General features: G+C 47.2%; 1 protein-coding gene across 1 annotated transcript in view; it reads right to left on the bottom strand.

The window, feature by feature from the left end:
• SCLT1 (sodium channel and clathrin linker 1) overlaps nucleotides 1-18,751 on the bottom strand; it is a 47,530-nt gene that overhangs the window by 25,273 nt on the left and 3,506 nt on the right. The window contains exons 4-13 of the mRNA XM_037497778.1: nucleotides 17,717-17,784; nucleotides 14,980-15,038; nucleotides 14,450-14,522; nucleotides 11,312-11,367; nucleotides 10,461-10,596; nucleotides 7,817-7,939; nucleotides 6,991-7,056; nucleotides 5,498-5,568; nucleotides 1,308-1,398; nucleotides 1,023-1,114 (exon numbers count right to left, since the gene is read on the bottom strand). Of these exons, the coding sequence (XP_037353675.1) occupies nucleotides 1,023-1,114; nucleotides 1,308-1,398; nucleotides 5,498-5,568; nucleotides 6,991-7,056; nucleotides 7,817-7,939; nucleotides 10,461-10,596; nucleotides 11,312-11,367; nucleotides 14,450-14,522; nucleotides 14,980-15,038; nucleotides 17,717-17,784 (835 nt within the window). The remainder of the gene's footprint in view (nucleotides 1-1,022; nucleotides 1,115-1,307; nucleotides 1,399-5,497; nucleotides 5,569-6,990; nucleotides 7,057-7,816; nucleotides 7,940-10,460; nucleotides 10,597-11,311; nucleotides 11,368-14,449; nucleotides 14,523-14,979; nucleotides 15,039-17,716; nucleotides 17,785-18,751) is intronic.

Raw genomic sequence — 18,751 nt, 5'->3', positions numbered from 1 at the left:
TCTTGGCTGCTGGCGGTGGGAGCCAACTGTAATTGAAGCAGAGAAAGTCCAGTAACAAGGACACTGGTCATCCCAGGGCCTCCTGGGATTGCTGGGGGCATCCTGGTGTTTACAGGGCTGGGAGGAGCAGCCAGAATTCAGTGTGCCAAGGATGCTGCCCACGTAGATACTCAGCGTGTTCTCACGAGGAAGGCCGAGTGTCTATTCAAACTGTGCTGCCAAGTGGTGGGGGCCGCGTGGGCAGAGGTCAGGATGGGGAGGGGTGTGCAGGGGCCCTGGACACTAGGGTTCCCAAGAAAACAGGGAAGAACAGTCCTGCCAGGTGGAAGGTGGTCTAGCTTGCCTTCTGCGGAGTTGGCAGGGCTGAAGACCAAGCTTCCACTCACAGGGCTTTCCCGAAACACCAGGGCAAAGACACAAGAAAAACATAAAGGATCTGTTCTTAGCTTGTTCTTGAAGGGCTTATGATCATGATTCTTGGGGAAAAAAAAAAAAAAGGTTCCCACACACATACGCCTTTCTTTACCTTCTGTTCTAATGGTTTATTTCTACCACGGCCGCATTACCTGTAGGAATGGGGTAACAGAAAGTTTCCCCTGGCGTCACACTTTAAAAATTTTACCTGCCTTCAGACCAAAAGGGTTTTGTTCCTGCAGAGCCGTCAGACTTGACCCCATGGGGGCGGGAATGAGAATGGGCGTGTGCTGACGCGAAGCTGTGGCCACCATGGGCTCTGCTCCCTTTAAAACTAGAGCAGACCCTGCACTCCCAAGTCATGACACGAATTCGTGTTCTTTGTGAACGTCTAGACTCCTACTGAACAAATGATCTTTGAATGTATGTTCAAATGCAATAATCTCTTGAATATAAATTGTAAAGAAGCTGTGCCCAATAAGTCAGATTTCAAACCTACGCCTGCAGCTTGGTCAGCACTTACAGCAGACGTCGCTAGAAAACATCACAAACTGACACTAATGGGGCATGGCTCCGGGCACCCCGACAGAGCAGCGGTCAGCACTCACCTGGACTCCAGCTGCTTGATGCTGGTCTGCAGCTGCTGGGCACGCCGGTCTGAGGCCTCCTCTCTCCCCTGGGCAGACGCCACGACCTCCTCCTGGAAAACAAGGAGCCTGAAGCTCATGCAGTGTGTGCGGGTGCAGCACCTCACTGATGCGGGAGGACCGTGCTGGGAAGCGATGGCTCTGCGGGGTGTGTGGGGCCCAGGCCAGCCCACGGGGGACAGCTCTCCCCACACCCGCTCAGACCAGCCCCTGCTGCACACAGAAGCGTCCCTGGATAGGAAATACCTTCCTCTGCATCTGTCCCTGGAGCTCCCCAGTCAGTCTGGTTAATTCTTCCACTTTGGCTGCTGCAACTCTCAGGTCTAACTTGGCTTGCCTAAAATGGAAAGTAAATTAATAAATAGCTTTTCAAAGACCATAAAGAATTAGAAAAAACAAACATGAACGTGGCGGCATTAGCTGAACCCTTGTGCACCTGCAGTGGATCCAAGCCACACGCCCTGGAGGACCCCATGGTGAGAGTGGGGAACAAATTTCAGTATCTCCCTGATATTTTAGGACACAGAAATATTTTAGGACAATGTAAACATTTTCTGAAACAAGATTTTCAAGATGAAATTAAGGACTGTGAATACAGAGTAGTCTGGATATATTTATAAAATACATTTTTAGGGAAACAAGCTACTTTAGGAACTTGTTTCTTTTACTACATTTTATGTATTATATGGGCTGAAATTATGCTGCAAAATTCACAATAAGTTTAATTCATGTACTTTTGACTCCAATAGCATTTATGGTTGCAGAACTGATGCACAAGAGTCACCAGGAAAGAAAACCCTAATTGCAGCTACAACTTGCCAGGAACTGCCCTAAATGCGGAGTGGAGTCTCCCCACTGCCGCGACTGAGAATCCAGCACCATTACTGTGTCCCACGGAAGTCAGAAGGTTTGCCATTGTCCTCAAGAATTCATAAATAAGTAATGAAGTTGGTATTTAAAGAGTCCTCTATGATATATTTATCAGATACAGATTTTTGTACTTGAAGAATGATTTACAACTGAGAAAACAAAAATCACCTCACACCAATGCATCTAAAATGTACTTGAGGCTTAGAGATATTATCGGAGTTTCTGCTGTATGGAGCACGAAGTGCTTCTGCCAGTTAGGAAGTTCTGTTTGTTTACCCAGAAAGAGCTCAGGAAGGGGCGCATCTAAGCAGCAATGAGAAAACCCCGAGTCAGCATACGGGAGGACACCGAAGATGCGTCCACGACTGGGCTCAGGGCTGCTGAGCGACTTAAAACAGGCCAGGCCCCCTGCTGTGCTCCCAGAGGAGTGGGGTGCGCCGTGGAGAGCCCTTGGGTCAGGAGCCCGCTCCACCTTTTGCCCTGATGCAAGTGGTCTTGGGGAGCTCACGTCCCACGGCTGGGAGGAGGGCTGGAAAGTGTCCAAGACCCGGCTTTGCAACCGGTGCCTCTGCACTGCCGCCCCCCACCCCCTCCCCGCACTGCTTCTGAGGTGGTGTCATCTCCACCCCACGGCCGACCTCTGGCCCTTTCACTACTTCCCAGGATGAGCCCAGGATTCCACAATCATCTTTGCTGCTCGCCTCTTCTCCAGCCCATCCTCTTTAATGGGAAACTACCCCCGACCAGAACTCCCGACTAGACCGAAGGCAGGCTCTTGTGGGCAGTTTCGAGGGGAGAGGAGGGAAGGCAGTAATCTGAGGACTCACGGGGGTCTGTGCATCGGAGACCTCGGGAAGAGCCCTAAGCGGAGACCGAGATCTAAAAAGAGAATGGAGGCAGCTAACGGGGCAGGGTGGAAGGAGAGACGGAAGGAGAGATGGAAGGATCTGGGATCATGAAGTTGGCAAGAAATGGGGAGACAACGTAATAGAACAAATGGAAAACGAGGTGCTTCCTCTGGTGTCAGAACCCACAGGCACCACACAGGGGCTGACTCCCAGTGCTGGGGAGGGAAGCAACCCCGTCCCTTACCCGCCTGCACCCCCCCACCCCCCGGCCACCAGCACCTGCTCGGTGGCGGCTGGACGCGGGGTGGGGTGGAGACCAGGGCGCTGAGGCCACCCAGGCACATGGCCTGCCCAGCCCGTCACCAGAACACAGACGGAAGGAAAAGGACCCAGAGCTGCGCCGTCCAGCCCCACAGCCACGCCCTCCACCTGCACACGTGAAGGCTGTCTGAGCAGGATGAAGGATTTGCAAAACTACTATTAGCAATAAAATATGAATTTTGAAATATAACAGTAATCAAGTATTTAGAGGCAAAGGTTCCAAACCATGAACTTAAGGGCTTGTTTCTGTTCTTGATCAGCTGGTTCTGTAAGTAAAACGTCGTCTTCTTTCTGCCCCTTAGAGAGGGAAGGACACACGTTCTGAAAAGCGGGTAAACTACATCTAAGCCTTGGAGATAAAATTAAAGGAAGACGGTGTGAAGAGACGGAAAAATGACAGCAAAGTCCTACTATTTTTGATCTTAAAACATGTTTCTGGGCCTCCCTGGTGGCGCAAGGGGTTAAGCACAGCACTACGAAGCAGTCCGCAGCCTCTGCAGCGTGAGTTTGATCCCCGGCCGGCCAGGGAGCAACCCACATGGCACAGCAGACCTCTCCTGTCTCCCCGCTGCTCCCCTCAGCAGTGGATTTCAGTCATTTTGCCTGTTCTGTTCCCCTCTGTCTCTGGTGAATCCTCCCACCTCCCGCATCTCTGGCCTGTACCCCAGCTCCTGTGTGCATAAATAAATAAATCTTTTAAAAAACAACACGTTTCCATCCTGAGAAAGCCAGCTGCCACCACATGGGGCTGCCTGGCGGTCTCACGGCAATGCACATCTGCTTGTGGCCTTCTCACCCGGCCAGATGCCAAGGGACACCGCACAGCAAGAGCGAGCCATGGAGCTGGACTCCACAGAAGGTTTTATCAGCGAAGACACTATTATTCAGAATGGAACATAAAATACCTGAGAAAAATCTGTGATCTCAGAAAAAAATTATTACCTGGCAAAGGGACATAGATTTTTTTTTTTAAAAATAAACTGCATAAAAATTACCAGGACATATAAGTTTTGAAGACAAGTGTATATATCTGTAAAAAATACTAAAAAAGATCAGTGAATAGACACAGACTGATTCACATGATTTAGCTTTGTCACCTTACGCCTCACAGGCGTGCAAGGAATGCCTGCCGGTCAGTCTGCGTGCTGTCCAGTAAACGTTACTCAGTGATCTTTTCCTTATCACATTTAAAAGACTTCCTGGGCTTTGCTTCATATTTAAATAGAGTGAACATTAGATATAAAAGAGGACGATCGGTAAGTGCATATGTCACACATTCAAGCTTTGAGACGATCGGTATTAAAGGCAGATTTAAGAGTCAATGTACCTCCAAATCTGGATCCATAATGGGAAAGATTATGGAAAATCTTTAGATTTGTGTCTCTCCCTTTTCAAAGGGCAGAAAGAACAAGATACTTTACATACAGAACCAGCTAGTCAAGAATAAAAACAAGCCCTTAAGTTCATTGTTTGCCTCTGGAGTTGATTCCATAAAGCTGCTGTGCCCTGTATTACAAATGGGCTTGTTGTTTTCCAGGAGTGTTGGCACCACAATATCAGACAACAAATGAAACGAATACGTTTTCAGTTAAGCACAAATCTAAGCATCTCTAGTGTTGAGAGTTTCTGGTGTAGCTGTTCTTGGCATGTGTCTAGCGACAGGGCACCTCAAGACCTCAGTTCCAGCGATGCCAACATGCCCGCCACTCAGAATCTGTCAGACGCGAAGCGGCGGCCCCGTCTCTGCAGGAGCAGCTGCTTGCCCTTATGTTCCCGCAAAGCCGAAACAATCCTAGCCTCACGTACACAGCGCTGCTCCGAGCTAAGCTATGGAGGACTGTCAGTAAATATTATGGCAAATTTGCTCCTGGACCCTAAAACACCTCAGACCTGGAGGCTTTAGAAAACCACCACCAGCTTTATCCACCTTGCATCTCCGCTCACAACCCCGAGGCCAGAGCATCAGGAGGAACATCCCTGGAGACGTCACAGACGATGCAGCCACTCTTCGTCTGTCCCGAACAATCAGCCTCACTCCCGCCCTCCTCCCGTGCAGATGCCGCCAGGGGGTCGGGCTGAGGTGCACCGACGGGTCGTGCGCTTCCAGCCCTTCCAGGGGCTCTGCTTGTGCGGATCCCAGGAGGGACACAGAAGATGTCCTCCAAAGGGGCCAGCTTCTCCCGGCAGCGCGGCGTGAACGACACACATGCCCCTGCACGCACGCAGCAGCTGTCTTCCGGAAAGTCTTCATTTAGCGACTTTCCATCCCAACCGGACGCACATACAAAGAGCAGTTACAGAAGCGTAAGAGGAAACCCCCCCAGGGAAGGTGACGGGGTTATCGAGTCTCCCAAAAACGATGATTAAGAAGGTAACAAAATTAGTTTTTGAAAATACCTAAGTTGCTTTCGGAGCTGCTCGAGTTCCACGTTTTGTTCGGTGATGGCTTTCAGAAAGTGCTGGTTAGTCTGCCGCAACAAAAAAGACACCCGTCGTTAGAAGATTTAAAGCCACTCAAGACTAACGAGAGGGACATGCGGAGGAAAATGCAGTGACATCGTGATGATCAGGTTTTCTGTGGTTAGAACAGAGCTCGGGCCACCCCGGGCCACCCCGGGCCCAGCGACCCGACTTCACCCCCAGCTCCAGGGCATCTCCGCGTCCCCTGCCCGCTGTGGGGCCGCTCGGATGCGCTTCCCCCAGCCCGGATCAGAATGACTTGGGGCTGTTTAAATGAAAACAGCAGCACTGGGGTATTAAAAAAAAAACCCCAAAGTTGATGTCATGCCCCCGTCTGGGAGATGACGCAGAGAGTGGGTAGTTGGGACGGCGGCCTCCAGCCCCCAACTGCCGCGGAAAGCCCGATGCCGTCATCATGGACATCAGCCATCCTTTCCTCTGGAGCACGTTAACACTGTTTTAAAACTTTTAAGAAGGGTTTTCTCGAAAACTATAAGCGATTGGAAATTCCAAATGTTAATGTAAGTGAAATAGGGAGAAATTTATTTAATAATTTTTACATGGTTAAAGGAGAAAATTTTAAAAAGTAGAATAATTGGAACACTTACTTTTGATGGCACAACTCTGCTCTTAAACAAAGCCATTTTCATTAGATGCTAACAAGAATTAGCAGAGAGAGTAATCAAAATGTAAAAGGGAAAGAGAAGAGTTTGCTGGGATGTCATAATCCTATGACTCAACCAATAGCAAGCCTATTATGCAACAATAAAGTAAAAAAAAAAAAAAAACAACAAAACTAAGAAGGAAAGGAAAAAGAGAAAAGAGAAAGAAAAGGCAAGGAAAGCGGGAGGGCAAGAGGCTCAGAGCAGTTGGGAGGACTGGCTACACCTGTCTCAGAGCAGTTGTGGGTGCCGGCTACACCTGTCCAGAGAGGTCGGGGGTGCTGGCTACACCTGTCTCAGCACACAGTCTCTGGGAAGTCGAGGTGCACGTGCTGGTGCTGGTGGCCAGGTGACTGCTCATGGTTCTTAGGGCCCCCCTGTGTTTAAGGAACTGGCCGATCCATGCCACAACTGGGCAGTGAGCTGGGCAGTGAGCTGGGGACCCACCAAGAACAAAGCGGGAGCCCCACTCTCGAGGTGCTCAACCTCTGGGTGCTCTTAGGGGATCCTACCCAGGACCCCAATGGCATTTTCAGGTTGGGATACAGTCGGGAGAGCTGTTAGCGTGAGGTGCCCAAAAAGTACCGTGAACCAGCCACACCGCTCAAGGTGGGAAGCAGGCGACAGACAAGACCACTGCTACTTCCATTCACGCCAGCCATTTCTGGGTGGCTGTTGATCTGCATTAGTGCAAGTCACACTGTTACTGTTACAGCCACAATTTCCAGTCATTACAAGCTAGTAAGCCAAGCGCACATGTCCACTTACCATTTCCACGTTCTCGTGAGCAACGTGAAGGTGCCTGGTGAGATGCTGGAAGCTGGTCAGCTGATCCTGCAGCAGGAGGGGCACAGACAGAGGCTCTTGTTTGAACCCATATTTAAAGTTAAAGGAACACCCAGCTTAAAATCATGACACCGAGCCTAGATGAAATCAGCTGTATTTCTTGTAACTATTGTATGGATTAATAGTTGAGATTATCTTGAAATGATTACAAAACATAACAAGGTGGTGGCGTAGAAACTACTATATAGCTCTTTATGTTTTGTGTAAAACTATTATTTTTAGAAATCAATCCATTAACAAATAGAAAAGCTGGTCCCCCACACACTTGGGCGGGCCCTATTTGCCTGCTGGCTTTTTTGATCTTTTTTATTTTCTGCCTGAGTCTGAATAAAAACGAGGTTGCCCCGGGGCTGGGCTGCACCTCTCGGAGGGTCCTCCAGGTTTCTCAGTGCTTTGCACGTGGACCCTGAGCCCACCATCCCCTCCTGCGCCACAGGCCGGAATGAGACCTCTACCTTTGTCTTTTTTAAAGGCAGATAGGAAATCAAGAATAGAAAATTGTTGGGTTAATATATATTAATCTTATAGTTGCTGCTTAGAACTAAATATAGCTTTTGTAGCTAGTCACATTTTAAAACCCATGTATAGTAGGTGCTGTGTTGATCTGTTTAAGAGCGTTCTAAGCAGCAAAGATGAATTTACTAACATACATGACACTCGAGCAAGTCGGGCATTCCTCTCCACCACCGAGACTCTCCAGATGCTAGTTCTTATTGGTCTACCAGAAAATCATGGCCTCCAAGATCACCTTTTGCTTCTGACTTTCAGCCACATGGATGTGGGCCTCGGTCACATGCTCTTGGTAAAGCTTCTGCAGCCTTTCCAGCTGCTGGGAGGCAGCCTGCCACAGCTCCACGGCCTGAGCTTTTTCCTGTGAAACAAGTTCCATTGAGAGTTCGCCGCATGGTTAGCAGCTATTGTGCAGCACAGGTGAACCATACTCTTGAGAGAACAAGGTCTTGTACGAATGGTCAAAAACTAAAAAAACTTGTGTAATGACGGTAGAGTTGTACTATTTTCGATGACATTAAGTTGTATTATAGCAATTTAGAGAATAAATTTAAAGATAAATCCTTTAAAATTTTATTTTTATTCAGATTCCATAGTTAAAATTGAAACCTTTAATTCAAAGATATGGCTGGAACTCTCTGTTCTACAAGAAAGTGCTAGCTTGACATACCTGAAGGAGTAAGCTTCCCTTGGTAACATGACATTTTTTCTGATGGCAAAAGTAATGAATGTTTACTATAGAAAATTAAGGAAAAACACAGTAAGATAGAGAAGAAAGTAAGAATCACCTGTAGTTTTACCGCCTGGTAGTAAGTGCTGCACATCTGGCTACAACTGTCTGCACAGATGTGGCAGGCGCCGGGAAGACACCTACAGCGGCTGTGCCCACTCACCAGAGAGCCCTGTCACCTCGCTCCGTGCAGTTCTCAGGGCCTGGGGTGCTCACGCCCAGGACAGACCCTCACTTCCCTCCTCCTCTCGGGAGGGTGCGGTGGGGTCTCCATGCGTGTCACTGGGTGTGACACTGCCCTGGCCCCGGGGCCTGGTCTTGCGCCCCTGTGTTTAACGTGAGCTGGCACCGGCCACATGCCAAGCACTGAGGCGCACAGGCAGTCGCCTCCAGGAGACCCGTCACGAAACGTTCGGCCCTCAGAAGGCTGCATCTTCACACTGTGCCAGAGGGGAGCACGTGGCCGCCTTTCCAAGCACGGAGTCCCCAGGTCTCCCCAGACTTTGGAAGCAGAAACTCGGGGAGGGGCACAGCTACCCACCTCCAGACTTGGACTGGGGGGGGTGACGATGGCCCCGGGAGCTGAGGAACTGAGGGGACTTCTTCAAAGCTTATGCTGTTGCTTGGAAAAACCACAACTTAATGATGCCACATTTTTAGATTTTTAAACTACTTCCAATTTTCCATGACCATGAACTATCCTGTCATGAACACTTTTATTCATAATCCTTACTTAGAGCGTCTTAGGACAGAATCCTAGAATTTAAGTCATGTCACAATCTAATTAGTAAAAGATAGGCATATCTGTAGGAATCACGTTGCCAAACTGCCCTCCAGAAAGATCTGCACGAATCACACCATTGCAGGAGAACAAATATGCCAAACTGCATGTGCTAACCTGGGCTCGCTGACCTGGCACTCGGTGCTCTCAGCTCCCACAGCGCTTACTCTTGGCGACACACATCAAACACACCGCTCTTGGCACTAACTATAACGCGTGGTTGTTTCCCCTTGCCATTTGCTACAAATAATTGGTCGGTTTATTGTTAAACAGGTGCTAGGCATTATGCTAAGTGCCTTGCGGGGATTTAAAAATTCTATATGCCATTAGAATATAAGTTGAGAATTGTGATAATCCCCATAAATGAAAAAGTTAAGGTAAAAAGAAGTTTCTCGAGATCACAGAGCTGGAAAGCAGAATGAGGACCAAAGTCAAGAAAGCCTGACCAGAACTTTCTTCCAAAAGTCCATGCGTCTAAGGCAGGGGCCACGCGCTGACACGGGCTGAGGCTCCTCACAGTGCCCGAGACATACACAGCGGAGGGCTGCGCGGCGAGCGAGATTACGGGCAGTCAGACCCGCGATCGTCACTCTGATAAACCGGGCTGTGACACAGAAGGCGCCTCTTCCCAGCAACTTTCTGCTATTCATTGCTTGCATTTAATTCAGATTCTCTGTGCTCAGCCTGGTCCCGCCAGTCTTCACACACGGTCTCCCCGTCTAGGGACAGATGCCAACACAACTACATGGGCTTCGTCACCCCGAGAGACAGACGCACAAACATTCATGAGAAGTGACGTGTGGAAAGGACACTCACACTGGTCCCTAGATTTAGTGACAGTTTCTATGACTCATGTTCCCATGATTCAAACTAAATTAAACCCACAAGATATGAGACACCTACGCTATAAGATTATAAATCAAACAAGAAATTCTCTTGCATACAATCACAAAAAATATTCTGACTACCACAAGGAGGAAAAAAGAAAAACTATAATTGTAGAAGCAGCATAATTTTAGAAAAATAAATTCTATAATTTTTGAAAATGGAAGAAAACAGTATTAGAAGAAAACAGAAAAATGGAAATGTATGGAAACGTACGGAAGTGGATAATAATTTTTTCTTTAAAATTTTCCTTTGCCATTTAAATATTTTTATAAGAAAACCAAGTCAAAATTTTATGATTCATTTAGGATATATATTTGGAAACTAACTTACAAGCAGTGAGGGTACTTCTTAAAAGTTTGGTAACCTCTTAACTAGTTTATAAATCATAAAAATCAATGAAATGTTAACCACCTTATAATGACCTATACACATTTTTAAAACTGCTTATTCAGGATATCATTCAAGAACATGTATGTCACTCACCTGCTGGGACAGCTGTAACTGTTCTTGAAGGTTCCTGACTGTTTCACCATCTGCGCACATATCACTTTCTATCTCTGTGTCGAAGGGCAGTGCCTCCAACTGCTTTTCAACAGCATCTTTTAGCTCACAGTGCAGCCTTTGGAACAAACATTACACAATAAGCCCAAATTCCTTTAAGTAGCACTAACTACTCTTTAAGGGCCCATTAAATAAACGTTTGGGTCAAAAATCATTTGTAGCACAAAAAACCATTTTTAAGCAGTTCTCAAAAAGAGAAGTGTATAATCATGAGTAAGTACCACACCAGAAGAAGAAAAATATTATCTAACAACTTTATAAGCATTAAAGTGGTCATAATTATCAAGCATAATTCAGTTTACCCTGCAGAGGCTGAAACTTTTCAAAATCATAATATTCAGATATTTCACTTTCCTAAATGATAAAACAAGACATTCAAGGAAAAAGCTCTAAATACAATAGGGTTTTGTCTTGGTGATTAAATAGAAATTGGATATTAAGTCTTGTAGAGTGACTTGTTATTTTCTTCACTTACGTTTCACAAAATTTGTCTGACTTCTTCCTGGTGCCAGCTAATAACAATAGGTGAAAATTGCTGCTGGTTATGCACTCGAGACTACTGCTTATTTTGCAGCTGAGGCCAACTCAGGGGACACTGATGGCTGACACCCGCTCTGCCAGCTAGCTAATACCTATGTCACACAGCTAGTCAGGAGCCAAACAGGAAATTCCGTTCCTGAATACTCTGGGCCAGAATACTGTATGAATAAAATATTAGCAGCAATAAAAATGAGCTACTATGACAAGAAAGAATCCGTAGTCACTTGCTGTACCTTTCATTCTCTTTGATGACATTTTCAAGTTGTAGTTTCATTTCACCCATCTGTCTCTGAAAAAATAAAATATGGCTGTTGCAATACATTTCCCAGACAATTAGATCTCCATTACACAGTCCATTTAAAAGCAAGCAATCAGATTCTGATACTAGATTGTAGCCAAGAAATAATCATTCTTTACTTCTAACGAGCAATATTAAACATGGATATCTGAATATGCCAGAATGTAACAAGGCATTCATTTTAAAGAGAATATAAAAATATTTTCTATAACACACTGAGAAATATCTATAAATGTAATTCCTATGACTTATTGATGTTTAAAGAGAAACAGATGAAAGATACTTCTCAGGATGTCACGATAACAAATACCAGGTGATTCATATACCTTGTAATTTCATCAACTCACCTTAATTTATGTGAAGCCTAAATCAGCATAAAAACAGAGCTCTTCTTTGGCTGTCCCCACTCAGTGTCCAAGGCACTGCTTTCTCAGCGCCTGGATGCGTGCCGTGGCCAGCACGGTCCCTACCGTGGACGTTAGTAGGAAGATGGTGAGAAATTACTAAAACAAGGCGATATCCACTAGGCAGGGCATGAGAAGCAGCCATGGCTAAACCTCTGAAGGGAGGGTGACCAGATTCTCACAGGGAGGAAGGGCACTTCAATTAGGGAGAAACAGGAGACAAAGAAATCAGAGCAGAGGCAGAAAAGAGGCGGCAACGTAGCACAGTCACCTGTGCCCGTGAGGGAGACCCGCGGGGCCGGAGGCGGGAGATGGCCTCAGCTGTAGTCAACGCGGGACGGGCCAGGCTGGACTGCGCCGGCAGCCCCTGGAGGGGAGCGGGCCCGGGTCCAGGACAAACAGAGCAGGGGCCTGTGGTCTGACCCTGCAGGGCCCTGTGGAGCCCGAAGGGCAACTAGAGCAGGAACAGGACCACCCCCCGGAGGCCAAGGTGCCGGGGCCCGTTGTGGGAGCTGGAGGGTGCGGAGGGCCTCTGGAGGTCTCATCACTAAGGATGGATTCGACTTCCGCAATGACCCCCTTTTTAATTTTTTAAAAAGTTGATTTTTAAAAGCTTCGAAAATGTCAGTGTATCTTGAAAAATATTTATTGCTCTTGAAAAACGAGGTGGGCTATACATAATATACACGTACGAGCTGGATTATGGGCCGAACAGTCACAGTGTTCCTCATCGTAAAATATTTCAAAATACTAACTGGTTTTAAGAAGAGAAATCTCAGGAAACCCTCTCATATGATGAAATTTTTCCCCATTATTTACATTTTCTGGAAGACAGTCTTTCATGTAGAAAGTCCTAGTAACACTTGTCTTACTTCACAATAATCTATGCTTTGGGTCACTGAGATAAACCCTAAGAGCTAGTTCTCAGCAGTAGAACCTATGCAGGCAGCTGGTCTGGCAAGAGTGTGACATCTTTCTCTCTACAGGACCAACTACTCTCATCACAGGCCAGTGGTCTTCCTGCTGCAGCTGCTTCTACTTTGTGATTAATGCAGGAATCACAGGAATCATAGGTGGAGAATGTCACATGGAAAAATAAAGGTAAGCATCTTAGTAAAATAGTTGAAGAGACTGAGTCGGATAGCTTACAAAAGACTGAAAATTTTAATCAATTTAATTTCAAGGTAACTAGCAATTCCATTTTAGATCAAACCACATGGCAGTATAGCAATTTTGTGAATTCAGCAGAAACTTTAGATTCACTAGTCTTCAAAAAATAAAACCAAGGCCATTTGTGCAAAAGCGGTCTGTTGCGCTCTGCCCGTTAGAAAGATGAACACACAGCTCCACCGGCTACAAAGCACAAAGGCAAGACTAGTAATAATTTAGGATGAAACAGAAACTACAATTTAAGGAAATCCTTGTTTGAAAGGTGGGTCTACGGGACCACTTTATAAGTTCATGTATTACAAGACTGACCTTGGAAATGAATGTATAAATAATCCCAAGTGCAATGGAAGAACCTCACTAAGTCAGAAGATGTGTTTTCTCAGGAAAGCTACATGTCGATCCATTAACTTATGAAAAGGAAACTAATTTATATGTTAATTCAAGATGACAACCTCATCATGTTGTTGTAATAAATTCTGGCATTTATTCATTCATTACAAACTGAGTGCCTACTATGTGCTAGGCATGAAAGCCAGGGTAGACTCTCTTGCTGTCCATGAAGGGAGAGATGAGAAAGAAAGATGTAAATTAAGTTCTAAAGGCTGCCACATCCACGGCCCCATGCTGAGGGGCTCGGTCTAAAGGAGTTTTTGCTCTCCTAAACTTCCGCTGGCATGAAATTAAGTCAAGCCTGCCGCCCCTATCACAGTGAGCTGACGGAGTTCTGGTGTCTGAGCCCCACACAGTGAAGAGCACATCCAAACTCAGAAAGAGGCCATCGCCTCTGGAGGGCTTAGCTTGAGACACAAAGCATCTAGTGAAGAAAGTCTACTACACGGTCACCCCCAGTCAGGAAGGTCGAAATTCGAGGGGAACTATGGAAAACATTTTTAAGTCAAAGAAACGCACACTGCGCCCTGCACACGCAATGCTGTGACGCTAGCTCTCACGAGTCTCAGAAATTTGGGGACCCTGTACCACCATGTCTCTGTACAGAATCTTCACTCCCAAAGTAAATCCTCACTTCTAAGCAGTCTCTGAATAAAAGCTGCCACAGCTTAAGCCTCCACTGACATCAGATCGATAGGCTCCAAAATCTAAAGAATGAAATATTTGAAATTGGGAGAAAAAAATCCATTCTCCACATGAGAAGTGCAGGCAGAATAAGCAAAGAGCAATGTTACAGGGATGTGAGGTGGTTTCGGGTCTTCCTGGGGCAGGGCAGGGCAGGGCAGGTGACAGTGCTAGCCAGCACTGGTGAGCCCGAGAGCTGTCTCCTGGGAGCCGAGCCACACACTTGCCACCGGGCAGCCGTGGGCACACACGGGTGAAACGCAGGCCAGTCCCGCTGCAGCACACGTGCACGCACGCGCTGACAAGCACAAGCCACTGACCGGCGATTGTATTTTCTTCTTCATCAATGTTTCTGAAAAGGAAGGGGGCATGTTTCACTTTTAATGATGAATTATTAGATAAATCTGAGAACTGCAAGTTCATACCTGAGACAATTTCAGCTGCCCACTTAGCTCTTCCATGTGCTTCTCGTACTCAGCCAGAAGAGGAGATAAAGTGCTGAAGAGAAAATACAATATTGAAAATAAGGTACCTGCTGCTGAGTGTAGCAAATATGGAACAACGAAACTGCACGTGACTGTGTCAGTGAAATACACCCACAGCACGCCCTTCTCCCACACCCGCAAGCTTAGCTCCGCAGAGACTCCGGCTGCACAGCGTCCTGCTGTGGCCGACTGGCACTGTGGGGGCCCCCACCTAGGGGCCTTAGAAGCCCTCACCCTCCCCAGTTGCATCTGGACATGTCAAATGCCTGGAAGGGGGAGAGGCAGAGCCTGCCCCGTTGAGAAGCACTTAGAGACCTCAATGCTGCACGCTCACTTCCTGGTCACTCAGGGACAGGCCTCATAACGTAACTGCAGGAGACCATGCAGCACGCCATCCTATCTGCAGGAACTGTTCAGCATTAACCAGAGATAACAAAGGAGCTCACAATTTCCTGGTAACCTGGCCTTACCTTTGGCCAGCTGCTGTGTCTTCTAGTGGGTCACCTCCATGCCCCCCAAAGGCAGCTCTCTGTAACACAGAACACGGAGCTGGAAATGTCTCCCACAACCAAAATAGACAGTAGTTTAAAATTAATTACAATTAAAACTTTATAACCTTAGAAAAATCAATCAATGCAATTAAAAGAGGAAAAAAATAATCTCAATAGATGCTGAAAATGTTTCTAGTAAATTCCAATATCCGTACTCAACAACTAAGTTGCTTAATTTTAAAAGATATTATTTCTCCAACTTAGGAAATTTTATAAAATAAAAATAAACAACCTACGTTAAAACTAAGTCAGTCATGATATTTTTGCAAAATACTAATTCAAGCTCTCATTAACCTCCCACCCACAGACTACTAGTTCCTAGTTGTCACCCTGATGCATGCTTCTCTGCATGTTCCTCTACATCACAGACAGCACCAGGCCTGTGTATTATGTCCCTAGAGTCTAAACGCTTCGCAATAGATGAACAATATACAAGAGATAAATGAACTATTAACTTCTTCCAGATTACTCAGAAAATCATTCCTCTAAACATAGCAGCAGCAGACCTCAGTGCAGACCTCAGCTCGCTCCCAGCAGGTCGGGAAGCAGCCAGCTAGCCAGCCGGCGGCCCCCTCGGGACTCGGCGGGCCAGGAGAGCCGCGCAGGCAGAACTGCCACAGCAGGCCCCATGGGCCTCAGGGCGTCCCAAGGAGCGTGCGAGAAGGGGCCAAGCCAGTAGGTCCCTCAAGCAGCGGGGCAAGCCCTGCCAAGAGCAGCAGATGCAGCCGGCGCCATCAGAGGCACCTGCAGGCTGGTGCCCTGGGCTGCAGCTCTTGCAGCAGCGATACAGAGGGACACTGCTTGGACAGACAGGCTCTCAGCGACGAGATCAGCCCCTGGTCAGTACAGACCAGTGCACACTTCAGCACAGTGGTCGCTGAGGAGCGGCATGCTACACTAAGCAGGAAGTAGTTGGGGAGCGGGGCCTGGGGGGGTCTGGAGTCGGGGACACTGGTGACAGAGTAGCCAGCTCAGCTTTTCCTCTAAGACGGACACGACAAGGATGTCCACACTCAGAACTACTGTTCAACACAGAATTAGAAATCCCAGCTAGAGCCATTAGGCAAGAGAAAGAAATAAATGGGGTTCAAATTGGGAAAGAAATGAAACTACCACTATTTGCAGATGACATGATTATAAACAGGTCTAAAGATGCCACTAAAAACCCCAAACCATCAGAAATAATAAATCAGTACAGTAATGTGGCAGGCTACGCAATCAACACACAAAAGCCTGTGGTACTTCTCTATGTAAAAAACGAGCATGAGAAAGAAATTAAAAAAACGACGACATTCAACAAAAGAAACGTCTACAGAACTCTCCGCAGTTGGAGGCCTGACTCAGGAACACCGTGTTCTCTGGGGCCCCTGGGAGAGGACGCTGGAGAGACAGGGTGTGGGCTCCTCCTCCCTCGAGCAGGGCCAGCCGCTGAGCTTACCCCGTCACGACTCCGCAGGCCCAGGGTCCCCGGCTACTAGACGGTGAGTAGCTTGGGAGGCAAAGAGCACAGGGGCGGAGTTCAGAGGCTGCAGCAAACTGCCCAAACCTTTCCCTCCTGGCACGAGGTTCTTTTCATCACTTAGCAAGAAAGACCGAACTGCTCACGGCTGGATTCGCTACTCTCGCTCCAGCGCACGAAGCACACAAGCTTGCCACACGCTGAAGACGTCCACTTTCAGTGTAAATCTACAGAACTGACATGTCATTTGTTATTATCCAGGAACCAACTACTTCCCTAAGGAGAATTACTATACAAAAATCTTAAGGCAAATCTCTAACTGTAACCTGACCCCAAACAATCCTACGCGACCACTGCGCAGGAGCAGCCCCAGGAGGTGTGGAGTCACTCATGGTACAGTTCCCGCAGAAAACGACGTCGGAAGTTCCAAGGCAAACGAAAAGAGGTAAAAACCAAACCGCTGCAGAGGTAAAGCTGACAACTGCATGTTTCTTGAGAAGCAATTTGAAGATGTTCCCAAACTTCAGTGAGTTCTCACTTCAGTCTCAGACATTTAAGTCCCTGTGGAAAGCAGCGTGACTGGACCCGTGTTAAAACAGGGCCGGGAAGCGCCACCACAGAACGCACCGCTCTGCTGTCTGCTTGAGACTGAGCCTGGCCTGGGCGAAACCAGCAAGAAGGAGAATGCCCCGCGGGAAAGGACCGCGAAAGAGATCGGGCACCTGCTTGCACCTGCAGCCCCCACACCTGACCACCACCTCCTCCTCCACACCCTAATTTCCCCCATTTTATACCACCACCCCTCCTGCCCCCCCCGCCCCCCCGGGACATGATTTCAGGTTGCAGTTTCCATCTGTGTACCCTGACTTGCGATCCCCTGCTCTTCCTAAATAAACACATGTGGCGCCTGCTAACCTTGCAGGTCTCTTCCTGAAGGTGACCCCAGCACCAGGACATGCACGCGCCAGCTCTGGAGGATGGGGCGGGGGCTGGAGGGGAGGCAATGTCTAAGAATTAATGCTGATTAAGCAAAAACAAATTTTCCTCCTTACAAAATTCAATATTGCGGGCAAAATTTCAAAGCATTATAGCCAACTTCACATGACAATAATCCTAAATGGAATTTGCCTTCATATTGATGCAGATATATTTATAAGCAAATATGAATCTAGTCTGTGAGAACTTATTAATACATACCTGTACTGAGGAATATTTGGTAGAATTTTCCATTGGGTACCATCTAAAAACTTCATTTAATCTTAGATCTGGAATGAAGAGAAAAACCCATTTGTAACTCATTGGATAATGTTTAAGTTTTAAAAATAAGAAAGTAGTTACTATTTCATTTATCCAATACAAAATGGACAGTCCCCACTGCCTTTCAAAGTAAAGGGACACAGGACCCCAAATAACCAGGAGCATCAGCCTCCACACCGTGTATAACTCCACACCATGTATAACTCCACACCGTGTGTAACTCCACACCGTGTATAGATGGTGCTTCTCTGCCTGACACCAGCCAACCACTGCCCACAGGGTGAAGAACAGCTATAAAGAACTGACGGTTCTGATGTCATAACTTTTAATTCTCAGTCTCTCCTGGCTTACTCCTCAGACAATCGGAAGTCAAACATTCCTCCACATTGTTTTCTCCTGCCACTAGAAGTGAAGAATTGGAAAGAAAAGCTGTTGTCATACTTTTTACAACTTGTAAAATCTACAACTCTCAGGACAGACCTCCACAGGAAGGAACACTGCAGGACAGAGTCTACACAGAATGGGAATGGGGAAGAAACAATGGAAAAGATCAATCAAAGCCATGGTGGTAAGTCCCGGTGACACTCTTATTCACATCCAGAAAAGACACTCACCACAGAACACCTGGCAAACGTGCAACACTCATGTTTCCAATGACTGGCTGGCTGGCAATCCAGCAAATCTCAACCGCTTCCAAAAGGCCGACGCCACAGAGCGTGCTGTCTGACAAGAGCACGGGAAACCAGCACGAAGCCCCAGAAGGGGAAATCTCCACATATCTAGTCGTTCTGAAATTACTTTTCCATAACCCATGCGTTGGAGGAGGAACTCCAAAGCAAGCATGGAAGACTTCTGGACTGAATGACAGTTGCCAGGGGAGAAGCACCAAATCTGAAGGCCACCAGCTCCAGAGGCAGCGAAGGGAGAGGCCGCCGGGATGCAAAGATGTCAATGTGGAGAAAGGCACAGGTGGGC

The sequence above is a fragment of the Talpa occidentalis genome, unplaced genomic scaffold (assembly GCF_014898055.3).
Source record: "Talpa occidentalis isolate TD23 unplaced genomic scaffold, MPIMG_talOcc4v2.1 talOcc4.8, whole genome shotgun sequence".
Taxonomy (NCBI): domain Eukaryota; kingdom Metazoa; phylum Chordata; class Mammalia; order Eulipotyphla; family Talpidae; genus Talpa; species Talpa occidentalis.
This window is presented reverse-complemented; position numbering and strand designations above follow the sequence as displayed.